This window comes from Caretta caretta, chromosome 1 (genome assembly GCF_965140235.1).
Source record: "Caretta caretta isolate rCarCar2 chromosome 1, rCarCar1.hap1, whole genome shotgun sequence".
NCBI classification, from domain to species: domain Eukaryota; kingdom Metazoa; phylum Chordata; order Testudines; family Cheloniidae; genus Caretta; species Caretta caretta.
The window spans coordinates 266,748,546-266,764,358 of record NC_134206.1 but is presented as its reverse complement, the minus strand read 5'-3'; the positions used below and the strand labels follow the sequence as shown (position 1 = coordinate 266,764,358).

Genomic DNA, 15,813 nt, shown 5'->3' with positions numbered 1-15,813 from the left:
GAGTATGCCGCGGTGCAGACCACAGCACACACAAAATACGCATCTCCGCACACTTAATGGTTAATTATGAGCTCCAGTGAGCATCTGATAGACTCCAAGGGAACCACTTGTCCCAAACACTTGAAACATCAGCCCCTCTCTTCTGAAAAAAGAAAAGGAGTACTTGTGGCACCTTAGAGACTAACCAATTTATTTGAGCATGAGCTTACTGAAAGCAGATCTAGCTACTACTGAATAACTCTGAACATCCTGGATCATATAGAATAGTATCAGACACATTTTCCTTACAGAGAAACATGCCACAATGCCTACTATTTCCCTTCTCTTTAATATTCCGGTGGCACCACCGGTGGCCAAAGTCTGACAAGATTAACTAATTAACAGAATTCAAGTAGAACACCAGAGTTACAATAATAATTTGCACTTCTGCAACCCCTTCCATTTAAGGATTTTAAAGCACTTTACAAACATGAATTTATTAAAGTGAGAAAGTATTATTTTATTCTTCCCCATCTAGTCCAGTATCTGGCCTCTTATAGTGGCCCAGTCACTCTGCTTCTCAGGAAGGGCAAAATGCCAATCACCTACAATCCACAGTTTGTGCAGTATCAGACATTTTTATACATTACTCTCACAAGCAATCAGCTTGCACCCCGAAGTGTGAAAATGTATTGCCCTTATCATCATGTTTACTTACATATCTACAAATATTAAGAGTCAACAAATTATTCAACCACAGCATTTTAACAGTTGCTCTGGGTATGACTGCTATAGATAAGGTTGTTAACCATTTCCATTCTAATCCCTGATTTTTGCACACTCAAGATTATCCAAAATGTTCACATTAAGGGCTGAAATTTTCCGTGCTCGGTCGCTGCCAGAAAGTATACAACTTTGGAAACTTGAAGCAAAAATCTTTTCAGTCGTTTTTCAATTATCAGAAGGTGGGAAATTCATTTTTTTACCACCACCATTCGAAACAAAATATTCTGACCATTTTCACAGGATTGACTCAAAACAGCTGTATTTCTAAATTCCAAACACTAGTTTGTAAATAGCCCCTAATGAGCAGAATGTGCTTCTTAAGTCGTAGGAAGAAGGCTTTAAAATACAGTTCTGAAGGTTTGGAAAAGGAAGGATTAGCAGTAGAAAATTCCCTTAAGCTGCAGCTGCCCTGTTTCCCTATAGGATTTCAGGAATTTACAGGTGCAGCTAGTGAAGTAATAGCTTTGAAGTAAAGTGAGGCAGAGCTTGTAAGTGCCATACTTTGCTCATGACAATGGAGCTTATAGCGCCAAGGCTCAGACTATCCCTGTTGGTGGAATTTGGTAACAATGGAGACCAAATTGCTTCAATGCCAGGAAATTTAAAGCTCCACTGGTGAAGCCTGAAAAGCTTTAAAGATGCACCCATTAAACAGCTTCTAATTTGTCCCTGTTTAAAGAACGGCAACATATGCATGCAGGGAAATTAAATGCAAAGGATCTCGTGTAAATGCAGTTTATGCTCCAATGAGCATGCATAAAAACGGCCAATGTATGTCATTGAGTTCAGAATGATTATATTACCTTAATGTCCCACTGTAGGCGCTAGCCACGAAAAGCCCTGGTACCCCTGGAAAATCTTGTAGAATATCCAATACCAGATATGGCATGAGCTGAAAAAAATACAGATTGAGAAATATTATAATTTTACCTAATCTGTGTTCTTGCTTTTAAGGTATTGCTTTTATAATGTATCCAAACTTCATGCTGCCCTTTATTCTAATTTTAAATGTCCTCTGTTTTACACTTTATTCAGATGGAAGTGATGAATACCTGACAAAGCCAAGAGGATAAAGCTGCCTTCATAGCACTATTCTCCTCACTGCTCCCTTCAACTAGCCCCAAGAGACCCACTGCCAGGGGCCAGGACCTGGACGTGGTGGGACTGAAGGATCTGCCACTTCCCTTAAAATCTTCCCTCCCCACCTCTTTGTAGTGATTCCCTGCCTCAGTCATGCTGATTCATTGAATGCTAACTGAGATGCTTCCTCCCCCCACGCGACTGGGGCACATCCTTTGAATAGGGGTTCAGGCTCAGTGGTTGATGGAGGCAGAGAAGGCAGTGGCTTAGAGCCTCCATGGAGACCACCCTTGTCTCTCAGCATCTCCCTTGAGCCATGTGGATCTCAGGGGGAAGAGAGAGCCATAGGTTTTGGGTCTCTTGGTTGTAGCACATGGGAGCAACCTCCACCCTCCCCCAAAAAAGAAAATGATCCAGTTTCCTACATAGGGTTATCGTACTTGGTCTTCCTTGTCCTATGTATCACTAGGGAATAAGAGGATTTCTGGCTCTTTATTTTATTAACCCTGTCATCCCTTATTGCAAATAAAATACACTCCTGGGTTTCAAGTGTCCCAAAATGTTCCTTAATGTATCTTTCCAAAGGGACAGATCCTGAGAGCTCAGTACCAATGTGGACACAAGAACAAATGGATATAAACTGGCCATTGGGAAGTTTAGACTTGAAATTAGACGAAGGTTTCTAACCACCAGAGGAGTGAAGTTCTGGAATAGCCTTCCAAGGGAAGCAATGGGGGCAAAAGACCTATCTGGCTTCAAGATTAAACTCGATAAGTTTATGAAAGAGATGGTACGATGGGATAACATGATTTTGGCAATTAATTGATCTTTAACTATTCATGGTAAATAGGCCCAATGGCCTGTGATGGGATGTTAGATAGGGTGGGATCTGAGTTACTACAGAGAATTCTTTCCTGGGTATCTGGCTGGTGAATCTTGCCCACATGCTCAGGGTTTCAGCTGATCGCCATATTTGGGGTCGGGAAGGAATTTTCCTCCAGGGCAGATTGGCAGAGGCCCTGGGGGTTTTTCGCCTTCCTCTGTAGCATGGGGCACGGGTCACTTGCTGGAGGATTCTCTGCACCTTGAAGTCTTTAAACCATGATTTGAGGACTTCAATAGCTCAGACATAGGTGAGAGGTTTATTGCAGGAGTGGGTGGGTGAGATTCTGTGGCCTGCATTGTGCAGGAGGTCAGACTAGATGATCATAATGGTCCCTTCTGACCTTAATGTCTATGAGTCTGAGAGCACCCACGACACTGGAGATGTGTGGGCTCAGCCTCATACCTTGGGAACAGCCCCTAAGGGCAGCAATCCTAATTCATCCCCAACTATTAAACCACTGAGATGTTTAGTGTTAAACCTGGTCTGGTGCTGACACGCGCTTTGCTGTCCATGGGTCACAATCGTGGTATATGGAGTACATTGCTAGTCCACAAAACATAGCACAGACAAGTATCGCCCAGAGTCCCAAAAGGTTGATATAGAGAGATCTGCACAAACATGAAAGGAAACAACAACGTTAAAGAGTTAGCCATGCACTGTACAGCACTGTACTGTAATGTTACAGATGTCCTACTGTACCTGTATTCACTTCCTCATTGGCAGCCAAAAAAAAAGAGAAACATTGTTAACTGAACACTTCTTAGTCTAGTTACAGACTGTGGTCTGTCTGGCTACTAAAGCAGTGCAAAGCCACTAACTCCCAGCAACACACAGAACTGTTGAAAAACATGACAAGCCAGAGAGTAACTCATAGACTAGGAGCCACACTGTGAGCCCCTTCCCAACCCAGTGAACAGTTACTCACACAAGCAGTGACGTGGAAGTCCATGGGATTGCTTATGAGCATAACTGGCACTAGCAATGGGTTCACAATATGGCTCCAAATACATGATCACCTAAACTGACAGTTATTAAATATAAAACCCCTATTCTAATTTTGGTATTGTATATAGCCAATAGCAGAGGTCCATCCTGTAATGAAATCTAAACATGAGATCATGTGACCTCTGTGGTTATTCTTCATGTCTCACTGTATTTCTTCATTGCAGACCACAGGAAGGGAGCAACCCATTCCCCAGTGTGTTCAAACCTCAGAGGGAGTTTCAGGGGTGGTTGCCCTAGATCCAGTCTTAGTGAGATGTATGGGCTCCCCTTATTTAGCATCGGCATTCCTGTGCCTCTGGTGTCTTGCACTATACAGCTCTACTGTTCTTAAACAGTGCCAGGGCCCCAAGAGGAAGCAATGGGGAAGAACTTTGTAAATGTCCCCTAACAAAGCCAGCACACCTGGGAAGGCTGCCATGGTGCATGCCCTTCTCCTGCTGACTTGGCATGGAGTCCCTCAAAGCTGTTGCTTCTAGAAGGAAATGGACTGCCCACAGTTTGTGAGCTTTCCTTCTTAGTGCCTAGGTAGTCTTGCAGACTGATGTAGTAAACTGACTCCATCTCCTGATAGCACTAGCCCAAAAAGGCTCCAGCTTCAAACATTAATACAACCTCTGCTACCCTAAGTCTTCATTCAATATTGGCTATTCAAAATGCTTCAGTCTTCTTGTCCACTTTGGCTTCCTTCTCTACAGGAAGGAACTGTATGGAGCTCCTGCAGATTACTGGAGGTGTCTAGGTACTTCTAGCTCTAGACGGGTCCTAGTTTCATAAAGTTAATTACCCTCTGGCTCATCTTCGGTGCCCTACTGCAACCCACAATGCAGTATGTTCTTCAACCACGTGGTTCTTTCCCTGTACTTCTATAAGATTAATTGTATTCTAACCAGCAGCCATTTCGTTGCCTGATGTCCATTGATTGCCATTGAGGCCCTGCCGCTGTGCCAAGCAATCAGAGATGCATTGGTACCTCCAGTACCTAAGCAAGTGTATCAGCATTGAGGGTGCTTAGGAGGCCATTCAGTGCTTCCAGTGACTGCGAAAGTGCACCAGCCCCGGGTTACTTTAGAAGGTTCATTGGGATGTCTGCAGGAGAGTAGCTCTGCTCTTGAAGATCTTAATGGGGATGGAAATGTATGTTATTGGGTGCACTGGTGTAATATAACTGAGCCTGCAGCCTGGTGTACTTCGTAAAGCTCATCAGCACAAGAGACAACCTGACTTAAATCAAGTGTCTGATAACAAAACCTAGGCATGTTAAAGCTGATTGGGTGACCTCACTGCCAGTGGTCACACTTGGGCCTTGTCTATGCATGTAAATTGCAAAGCTTTAGCTAAATTTGTTTCTAGACTAATTTAGCTAAAATGTTCCAACCTTGTATCATGGACCCTCTCATATAGGGTTGAGTGTGTCTTATATCAATTTACCATAACCTGATTCCTTATCAATATAAGCTAAACTGAGATAAGATACTCTTAGACTGATTGAAGATGGACATGCAGAAGAATTTTGTTAAATTAGTACAACTCTCACAGGTAGACAAGGCTTTAAGTAGCATGTTTTAGCCTAGGTCACTATAGTTAAAAATAAAACAAAATTGCTATCAATTGAATGATTAAAGGCATAAAAGTATGACCATGCCCCGATTACTCACAGCATTTTCAAATCTTGTTTTTAAACCATGTTGGCGGCTGGATGTCAAATGACAATCAGTGTTTGTTTGATCTTGTCCTGACTTTAATCCTAGTTCAGAGTGACACTCTATGACTTAAGAAATGAGTTGCTCCCACTAATTCTGAATGAGTAATACTGGGTGGAATACTCTTCTTCAAAGCTGGCATTGTGTCTGGGAAGACTATGCAAGTCTTGCTTTTTAATAAGAATTTAAGATTTCAACATTCAAACCATCGTGTGGTGCCTTTGAAGAGTTGAAGCCAGGGATTGGTAAGGGGAAAAATAAGAGGTAATAAACCGTAGGCTGATGAGTCAATATCACACCTGCATTTATCTGAATTTTATGATTCTTCCACTTTAAACACCTGTACTTCTTTCAAGGGAATACATCATTGTTCAAATACAAGAATCTGAGTTGCTTGGTTGTGCTTTCTAGTCACAAAAGTACAGGTGCATATCTTGGGTGGGGTGAGATCCTATCTGAGACAGCCAAGAATCCTGAGATACTTTTCTCATCCCATGGTTTCATGCATTACCAGAAGGCATGGAATGGAACTTATGAAATCATTCACACTGTGAGCCCAGTTCATCATTGTACTGCACCTTGTAAATCCTTTACATCAGTGTAATGTGAGTGTAAATTGCTACCATTCTGATGTGGTAGCGTTTCACATCTACTGTGCACTGGTGTAAATGACCACACAAAGAGCAGGGCCAGAGTGAATCTTGTTGTGAGGGTTTTAAGGCTCTTGCAAAAGAAACTAGGCAGCTGCTGTATTGCCAGTCTTTACACCTCTGTGCAGATGCAGTGTTTATGCTTAAAATTATCCAGGCCTCAGGAAATTATTATATTCTCAGGCACAGATAGGGTGACCAGCAGCTGTAAACTCAATGACCCTTGCCTGTAGGAAAGCTGGCAGAAGGGGGCTAAATAAAGAGTTCTCCATGAGGTTTTCCTTGCAGAGATTTCCAGAAGTGCTCCCCAATAAGAGCAGGGCTCTCCCATTAAAATGGAAAGGCTTCAGGGCTTACGCACAGATTCCTGGGAAGCTAAGGCCGTCCACATGGAACCACTGTATCTTCACAGCCGCTCTGGCCACGTGACTCCAATGGTGCCAGACTCCTCTGGTCACAACTGAACTGCTTCCAGGATGCCTTTAAAAGATCCCGTTGCACAGGGGGTGGGCAGGGTGCAACCAAGTAATATAGCTTCAGATAGGGATGCTTGGAAGAGTCAACATCAATGACATGCCATACAAGCATGACACATGAAGCTATTTCCCATACATGAGCAATCCACTGTTGAAGTGAGATGTGCCTTCTGTCTGTGTAAAGGCTGATCTTCTGAACAAAGCAGCATGACCAAGGAAGAGGCATTGGAGATACAATGATGATGCACATGAACTCATTCCTGTTACAAATCTGATTGCCTACAACACTAGTTTTTCTTACTGTTTTAACCTTCAACATTTTAATTCTAAAAACATAGCTTTCACCTGGAGGGGAAAAAAATTGTTTTAATTATTTTGCCCACATTTTAAAAATATCAAACCTCCAAAATACTGTCCCTTCCTATACCTTATGGCATTGTATTGTAGGGAAGGCATTTTTATTTTTCATACATTTCTCAGATAAGTAAATCTATACAGAAAGCTTACTGATCACCAGTCTCCAGCTGCTTACAGCTTCAGGAGAGAGATCACTTGATCCTTACCTGTTAGGTTCATTCCCTCTGGGGCACCTGGCATTGGCCACTGTCAGTAGACAGGATACTGGGCTGGATGGACCCTTGGTCTGACCCAGTATGGCCATTCTTATGTTCTTATGTCAGGTCACTAACTGTTCTGAAAACAAAGAACGTGATTCTTCAGCAATTTTATCATTGGGCAATCAATTTCAGTAGCTTTATGACTGAATCCTTTAATATTTATTCTGGTACAACTCCCATTCACTGATTTAGGTTTAATATAGTACCAAGCCAAGATCTGGTGTTATTAGAAGCTTTGCACAAATAACACCTATACAATTTGGTCTCTAGGTTGCAAATGAACTTAATACAGCTTTTGTGTGCATGCACACCAGCATCATAAAACAGTCTGGGACAAAACTGAATGTTGCCATAACTTATCAATCCTGGCATTTATTCTTCCAATTTGCTTTCGTCCTTGTTCACAAAGCAGAAAGTACAGGTCGTTACTACCTTTCATGAACAGGTTGTATATAAATTTAAAGCATTCATTTAAAAATCTCCCTTTATGAAGAACAGATAGTAGCTAAAGACAGGCACTGAAGAATTACATTTACCGCACACAGGCTTACAATTTTGCTTGGAACCTGGTTTTGCAGGCAATGTATCTCTGAACTTGAGATTGGTTGACCCCGTATATGCCAGTCCAGGTGAAGGTCCCACCTATGAGAATTGTCCAGAAGGTATGTCTTTGCAAGGGGTTGGGATTAAAGCTAAATGGGAGAAAAAAATAACAGACTCAGAATATGGACAAAAATGGTGCTTCTCCCTCTGCCCCAATGAAGTTAATTCAATTGAAAACCCGTGTGGACGCAGTTTAACACTTTTAAGATTGTTTAAGCTGATCATGTTTTAGCCTAAGTATATACAAACTTACTCCCAGAAGTTTAATCTTCCCCCATGGTAAGAATCATTTAGAATGCGTCCGATTCCCTCTTGAACCACCACAGCACGTATAATCACAGATGAAAATCCAGCTACCATGATTCCAACCTGGAAAACATCTGTCCAGACTACTGCCTTTAGACCACCCTGTGTAAGGAACAGAACATTCAATGTATAGTAGGAGCATGAAATTAAGATGCAATTATAAATTTTGCAAATTCAAATTTATGGGCCAGCTCACCCGACCTGCGGAAAATCCCACGGGAAGGGCAGGGTGAGGTGATCTGTTTTTCTGAGCCCCACCCACTCCTGCTCCCAGCCTGGCCAGTCTCTACCCAGGAGAGTAGAGAACAGTGCTACAGAGAAGACCACAGCCCTTTCCATGTGGGAGTGGGCAGATGCACAGGTGTTTTCCATATGCAGTTTGGAGCAGGGGAGAGGATGACCAGGCCCTCTGTCTTTATTCAAGTTTAAACTCAATAATTGTACACTATGTTACAGTGGAAGGTTGTTCTATATTTTAACTAAGCAGTTAAAAGAAGGGGGGGTTCTTTAAAATGAACTGTCAACATACCAGTGTGCAATAGAAGGTACAGACTACTCCAGTTGTGACCACTGCACCCCACAAGTCAAATCCTGTGACTGAAAAAGAGGGAAAATGTACAATTGCAAAGACTGTTTTTGAAAAAAAGTAAATCCTTTAACATTCGACCACATTTGTAGGTTGGTCTGATTGCCTGGAAAAAAAAGATTAGAACCATTTTAAAATGAAAAGTAGAAAATAATAACAATAGCACTCACATGATTTGTGCACTAAAACCAAGGGACTTTGACGGACTAAGAATATAACCAACTCATAACAATAGTTGTGATAGACTTTGCAAACTGCTGAGCAATTAGAAATATTTTTGCATCTAAGGCAGATGTGGGCAACCTGTGGCCCATTAAATAAATAAATTAATTACCTGTGGTAATCCTCTGGTGGGCCGCCAAACAATTTGTTTACATTTGCACAGCCGTCCGCAGCACCCAGTGGCCACGGTTTGCCATTCCTGGCCAATTGGAGTTGCAGGAAGCAGCTGCCAACACTTCCCTGTGGCCCGCACCATTTCCTGTCGCTCCCATTGGCCGGGAACAGTGACCGCGGCCACTGGGAGCTGTGGGCAGCTGTGCAAATGTAAACAAAATGTCTGGCGGCCCGCCAGCGGATTACCCTGACTGACCACACGTGGCCCACAGGCCACAGGTTGCCCACCACTGATCTAAGGACTAATTTCCCTTTAATTAAAATTTTAACAACTAAAACTATATCCTAACCTTTTAAGCCCATGAGTTATCTCATTGACTTCAACACAAAGGGATTTGTGCAGATAGACAGTAAGGGAGTCCCATTCAAGTCAGGGTAACTGAGAGTTGAATTTGTCCTCAAATCTTCAAACTCTTATAAAATCTGTCACAACTACTGGACCAATGCTCAAGTCTTCATTTAGGCAAAAAGTCAACAGGAGCTTAGGAAGACTTCTTAATTGGGCCCATAGTTACTTATGTTGATGTCTGTCTTAAAAACCTAATAGTTTTATGTATTTGTAAGGGGACTGTTGCCCCCTTACTAACATTCAGTGGGGGTGTTTTAGGTGCTAGCTCCCAGTACTCAAAGGGGAAGGGTCGATGGGGAATCAGGACCCGAGACTGACAGCCCCCAGGAACAACGGGGAGAGGCCAATGCTCCAGGTTAGCCTGAATGACAGGGTGGGCAGGCTAATCAGGGAGTCAGGAGGCCAGGGAGGTCCCATCCTTGGTGTGAGCTGGAATTGCCTGGGTCAGACAGAGTGGGGCCGAGCTAAGGAGAAAGCAGGGGCCCAAGCTAAGCTGGGGAGCAGAGTTGTGCCAGATCCAGAGGGACCAGAACAGCAGCCCAGAGAGAGCAGACCCTGTCCTGGGAGCAGAGCTGCAGCCCCAAAGCCAGAGGCACAGCCCAGAGAGAGCAGACTTGCCCTGGGAGCAGAGCTGCTGCAACCAGAGCCAGAGGGCCAGAAAAGCAGCCCAGGGAGCTGGAGGCAGAGCAGCAGCCGTGCTGAGGCAGAGTGGAGCTGGAGCTAAGACAGAGTGGAGTTGGAGCTGGGGCTGGAGCAGTCCGGAGCTGGGTGTCGTGAGCAGCTCCGGAGAGCGAGGGGGGATCCTGGGCAGTGGGCCCAGCACAGGGAGATGCCTCAGCCAGGAAGTATTGCAGGCCAGACTCGGAGGGGGATTGGTAACCCCGACAGTGCGGGGGCAATGCTGGGAAGAAGGGCCCTGCCACCTAGAATCTGAGAGCGTGTGGCCACCACCAGAGCGAGCGTCCAACCCACAGCATCCCTGCAGCACAGCCAGGGCCTGAGAAGGAGGCCTGGGACTTACAAGGACAGACTGTGAACTGCCCGGACATTCCAGAGACACTGTTTGTGATGTTCCCTGCCACAGAGCGGGGTGATGTGTTTCCTTTAAACTTTCCCATTTTTCCTTATTCCGTTTAAAATTAATTGTTGATTAAATAACTTGCATTTGCTTCAAATTGTATGTAATAATCAGTGGGTCAGAGAAGTGGCCAGTGCAGAGAGAGTACCCCGGAGTGGGGACACCCTCTCCCCTGTCCTAGGTGACCACAGCAGGATTGGGGGTTGAGCTCCGCCAGGAATCCTGGGTCCAGCCTTGTTGGGGTTACAAGGACTCTGCCAGACAGGAGAGTGGAAGGGGAGTCCTCAAGGGCAGGGAGGCCACTGGGTAAAGGAAGTGGGAGCGAGGACTCAGATCCTTTCGCTAGCCCACTTCACCGGGGTAGTGCAGAAGCCAGGAAAGTTCCCCACAATAGTGGGACTATTCCCCCCGCTTACATATTACAAAAAAATAATTAAATAAAACAAACTACCTTGTAAAATGTAAAATAATTAGCATATTTTCCTTTTACCTTGGTTCAGTGCCAGAGCTGGAGCATAAATAACAATTCCAGTGTATAAAATCTAAGGAGGATAAAAGAAATACTAAATCAAATTAAAAGGAACTTGTTCTATACCTACTTAAACTAATTTACCTATAGTATACATAGGTAAATGTATCTATAGGTAGACATAGAGTCTATATCACCAGTACTGTGCAGTATTCAGTAATAATTCCTATCATTTATAAGGGAAAAGTCAGAGGCTACCTAGTATTGCATTCTTCATGGTACACTGTTCCTAAAATGAACACTACAATGGCTCTTAAATACCCAGGCCCTCTTCAACTTTTCCTGGCTTTTCTACAAAGTAGCGTATTGTTTAAAAAAGTGCAGTAATCACATACAAATGCCATACTGCAGAAACCTGTGGAAAGAGGAAAAAATGCTGGGGCTGGCAAATACTTTGCCAAGAAATCGCTTGCAATGTTAATGGCACTCAATATGCAAACATAACTCCGATTACCCAGGACTAGAGCTATGCCATTAAATAGTAATTCTGGTGTAGTCATTAGGATTTATAGGCTGCCAACATTGGAGGGTGACATGCACATACAGGGTTGTGAACTGGTCTGATTTTCCATCCCTCACCGGAAAGAGTTAAAGACAAACCAATCTTTTCCCTTATGATTATTATGACCAGCAGTAGTCACCGCGGTGCTTCAGAGGAAGGAAGTTTAAAAAAAAACAACAAAAAACCTTCAGCTTTCATCTTGGTGTAATTCCACAAGGCCAAACACAGAGATGTAGCTTCGAGTAAACAGGTGCAATTTCCATGGAAGTCTCCAGACCAAATTCAACAACAACATCAGTAGTGGGGGTAAGTTACACATTGAGGAGTTGATTCTGCATTCACTTATACCTACTTTATGGGATTTAAATCCACTGACTTCAGCACAGTTCCTCCTGATTTACACTGGTGTGAGATCAGACTCCGGCTCATGTGTAAGTGGTAAGTATCATAACCTGCAGTTACTTGGAATTCAGCAAGTGTGCAAACTTACATGTATAACATACATTCCCTTCTACAGTCCTCTTGGCATGTAACACAACAAGCAACTAACAAGAGAGGAAAATAAAGTCACTCCCCGGCTCCTTTAACTTGTACCATCATATATCCAGCCTTCAATGGTTTACACCGATAATATTCGTATTGACCTCGGTGAGGACAGCACCTTGTTAAACCATCAGCTGAATTTCCCCACAGAATTCCAAACTGGTGCCATTTACAACTGTTTTGCGTACTTTGGGCCAGATCTTTGGCCAATTAAGGCTGCTCCACACTGTTCCATAGCACAAAGAAGCCATAAACTCAGCTAAGACAGGGTGGCAGAGGATTCCCCCTATGTTGAGGAATCCTCTGGTGACCATAGGGCTGCCATAGCAACTCCTATGCCATCCCCTTTCCACTGTCACCTCCACCAATGCCCCCTTCCCCTGGTGAAAGGGGGACTGGTCAGGGTATCCCTACACTCTGGCAATCTTCAGGTGCCAGAATGGCCCCGTGAAACTTTGGGCATCTATGTTTAACATATAGGCTGCTCTAAATTATGTTAAGGGCCAGACTCACTCCCAGATTGGGGAAACGCAAAGGTGGCATAAAGCCACCTTTCCCCTCCATGCTCCTCCTGAGGTGTGTTGAGTGTATCCCCCCCACAGCTCAGGATCTACCTCCACAATGAAAGCCATATCAGTGCAAGCTGCACTGTTTTGTCACTTATACCTGTTTTCTGAACAAGCTACACCTAACTTGTAGCCTTCACAAATTATAGCCCTGGTCTACACTAGGATTTTAGGTCGAATTTAGCAGTGTTAAATTGATGTAAACCTGCACCCGTCCACACGATGAAGCCCTTTATTTCGACTTAAAGGGCTCTTAAAATCGATTTCCTTACTCCACCCCTGACAAGTGGATTAGCACTTAAATCGGCCTTGCCGGGTCGAATTTGGGGTACTGTGGACACAATACGACGGTATTGGCCTCTGGGAGCTATCCCAGAGTGCTCCATTGTGACCACTCTGGACAGCACTCTCAACTCAGATGCACTGTCCAGGTAGACAGGAAAAGAACTGCGAACTTTTGAATCTCATTTCCTGTTTGGCCAGCATGGCAAGCTGCAGGTGACCATGCAGAGCTCATCAGCAGAGGTGACTATGATGGAGTCCGAGAATCGCAAAAGAGCTCCAGCATGGACTGAACGGGAGGTACGGGATCTGATTGCTGTATGGGGAGAGGAATCCGTGCGATCAGATCTCCGTTCCAGTTTTCGAAATGCCAAAACCTTTGTCAAAATCTCCCAGGGCATGAAGGACAGAGGCCATAACAGGGACCCGAAGCAGTGCCTCGTGAAACTTAAGGAGCTGAGGCAAGCCTACCAGAAAACCAGAGAGGCGAACGGCCGCTCCGGGTCAGAGCCCCAAATATGCCGCTTCTATGATGAGCTGCATGCCATTTTAGGGGGTTCAGCCACCACTACCCCAGCCGTGTTGTTTGACTCCTTCAATGGAGATGGAGGCAACACAGAAGCAGGTTTTGGGGACGAGGAAGATGATGATGATGAGGTTGTAGATAGCTCACAGCAAGCAAGCGGAGAAACCGGTTTTCCCGACAGCCAGGAACTGTTTCTCACCCTGGACCTGGAGCCAGTACGCCCCGAACCCACCCAAGGCTGCCTCCTGGACCCAGCAGGCGGAGAAGGGACCTCCGGTGAGTGTACCTTTTAAAATACTATACATGGTTTAAAAGCAAGCATGTGAAAGGATTAATTTGCCCTGGCATTCGCGGCTCTCCTGGATGTACTCCCAAAGCCTTTGCAAAAGGTTTCTGGGGAGGGCAGCCTTATTGCGTCCTTCATGGTAGGACACTTTACCACTCCAGGCCAATAACACATACTTGGGAATCATTGTACAACAAAGCATTGCAGTGTAGGTTTGCTGGCGTTCAACCAAAATCCGTTCTTTATCTCTCTGTGTTATCCTCAGGAGAGTGAGATATCATTCATGGTCACCTGGTTGAAATAGGGTGCTTTTCTTCTGGGGACACACAGAGGAGCCCATTCCTGCTGGGCTGTTTGCCTGCGGCTGAACAGAAATGTTCCCCGCTGTTAGTCACGGGGAGGGGGGAGGGTTGAGGGGGTAGCCACGTGGTGGGAGGAGGCAAAATGCGACCTTGTAACGAAAGCACATGTGCTATGTATGTAATGTTAACAGCAAGGTTTACCCTGAAAGAGTGTAGCCACTGTTTTATAAAATGTGTCCTTTTAAATACCGCTGTCCCTTTTTTTTTCTCCACCAGTTGCATGTGTTTCAATGATCACAGGATCTTCTCCTTCCCAGAGGCTAGTGAAGCTTAGAAAGAAAAAAAAACGCACTCGTGATGAAATGTTCTCTGAGCTCATGCTGTCCTCCCACACTGACAGAGCACAGACGAATGCATGGAGGCAAATAATGTCAGAGTGCAGGAAAGCACAAAATGACGGGGAGGAGAGGTGGCGGGCTGAAGAGAGTAAGTGGCGGGCTGAAGACAGGGCTGAAGCTCAAATGTGGTGGCAGCATGACGAGAGGAGGCAGGATTCAATGCTGAGGCTGCTGGAGGACCAAACCAGTATGCTCCAGTGTATGGTTGAGCTGCAGCAAAGGCAGCTGGAGCACAGACTGCCACTACAGCCCCTGTGTAACCAACCACCCTCCTCCCCAGGTTCCATAGCCTCCACACCCAGACGCCCAAGAATGCAGTGGGGGGCCTCCGGCCAACCAGCCACTCCGCCACAGAGGATTGCTCAAAACAAAGAAGGCTGGCATTCAATAAATTTTAAAGTTGTAAACTTTTAAAGTGCTGTGTGGCATTTTCCTTCCCTCCTCCACCACCCCTCCTGGGCTACCTTGGTAGTCATCCCCCTCTTTGTGTGATGAATGAATAAAGAATGCATGAATGTGAAGCAACAATGACTTTATTGCCTCTGCAAGCGGTGATCGAAGGGAGGAGGGGAGTGTGGTTAGCTTACAGGGAAGTAGAGTGAACCAAGGGGCAGGGGTTTCATCAAGGAGAAACAAAGAGAACTTTCACACCGTAGCCTGGCCAGTCATGAAACTGGTTTTCAAAGCTTCTCTGATGCGTACCGCGCCCTCCTGTGCTCTTCTAACCGCCCTGGTGTCTGGCTGCGCGTAACCAGCAGCCAGGCGATTTGCCTCACCTCCCACCCGCCATAAACGTATCCCCCTTACTCTCACAGATATTGTGGAGCACACAGCAAGCAGTAATAACAGTGGGAATATTGGTTTCGCTGAGGTCTAAGCGAATCAGTAAACTGCGCCAGCGCGCCTTTAAACGTCCAAATGCACATTCTACCACCATTCTGCACTTGCTCAGCCTGTAGTTGAACAGCTCCTGACTACTGTCCAGGCTGCCTGTGTACGGCTTCATGAGCCATGGCATTAAGGGGTAGGCTGGGTCCCCAAGGATAACTATAGGCATTTCAACATCCCCAACAGTTATTTTCTGGTCTGGGAATAAAGTCCCTTCCTGCAGCTTTTGAAACAGACCAGAGTTCCTGAAGATGCGAGCGTCATGTACCTTTCCCGGCCATCCCACGTTGATGTTGGTGAAACGTCCCTTGTGATCCACCAGAGCTTGCAGCACTATTGAAAAGTACCCCTTGCGGTTTATGTACTCGGCGGCTTGGTGCTCCGGTGCCAAGATAGGGATATGGGTTCCGTCTATGGCCCCACCACAGTTAGGGAATCCAATTGCAGCAAAGCCATCCACTATGACCTGCACATTTCCCAGGGTCACTACCCTT

General features: G+C 45.1%; 1 protein-coding gene across 1 annotated transcript in view; it reads right to left on the bottom strand.

The window, feature by feature from the left end:
• The window catches only part of SLC5A8 (solute carrier family 5 member 8), a 42,933-nt gene that overhangs the window by 17,035 nt on the left and 10,085 nt on the right, over positions 1-15,813 (bottom strand). Inside the window, exons 3-8 of the mRNA XM_048835461.2 lie at positions 10,988-11,039; positions 8,618-8,685; positions 8,036-8,190; positions 7,731-7,871; positions 3,210-3,339; positions 1,569-1,657 (exon numbers count right to left, since the gene is read on the bottom strand). Of these exons, the coding sequence (XP_048691418.1) occupies positions 1,569-1,657; positions 3,210-3,339; positions 7,731-7,871; positions 8,036-8,190; positions 8,618-8,685; positions 10,988-11,039 (635 nt within the window). The remainder of the gene's footprint in view (positions 1-1,568; positions 1,658-3,209; positions 3,340-7,730; positions 7,872-8,035; positions 8,191-8,617; positions 8,686-10,987; positions 11,040-15,813) is intronic.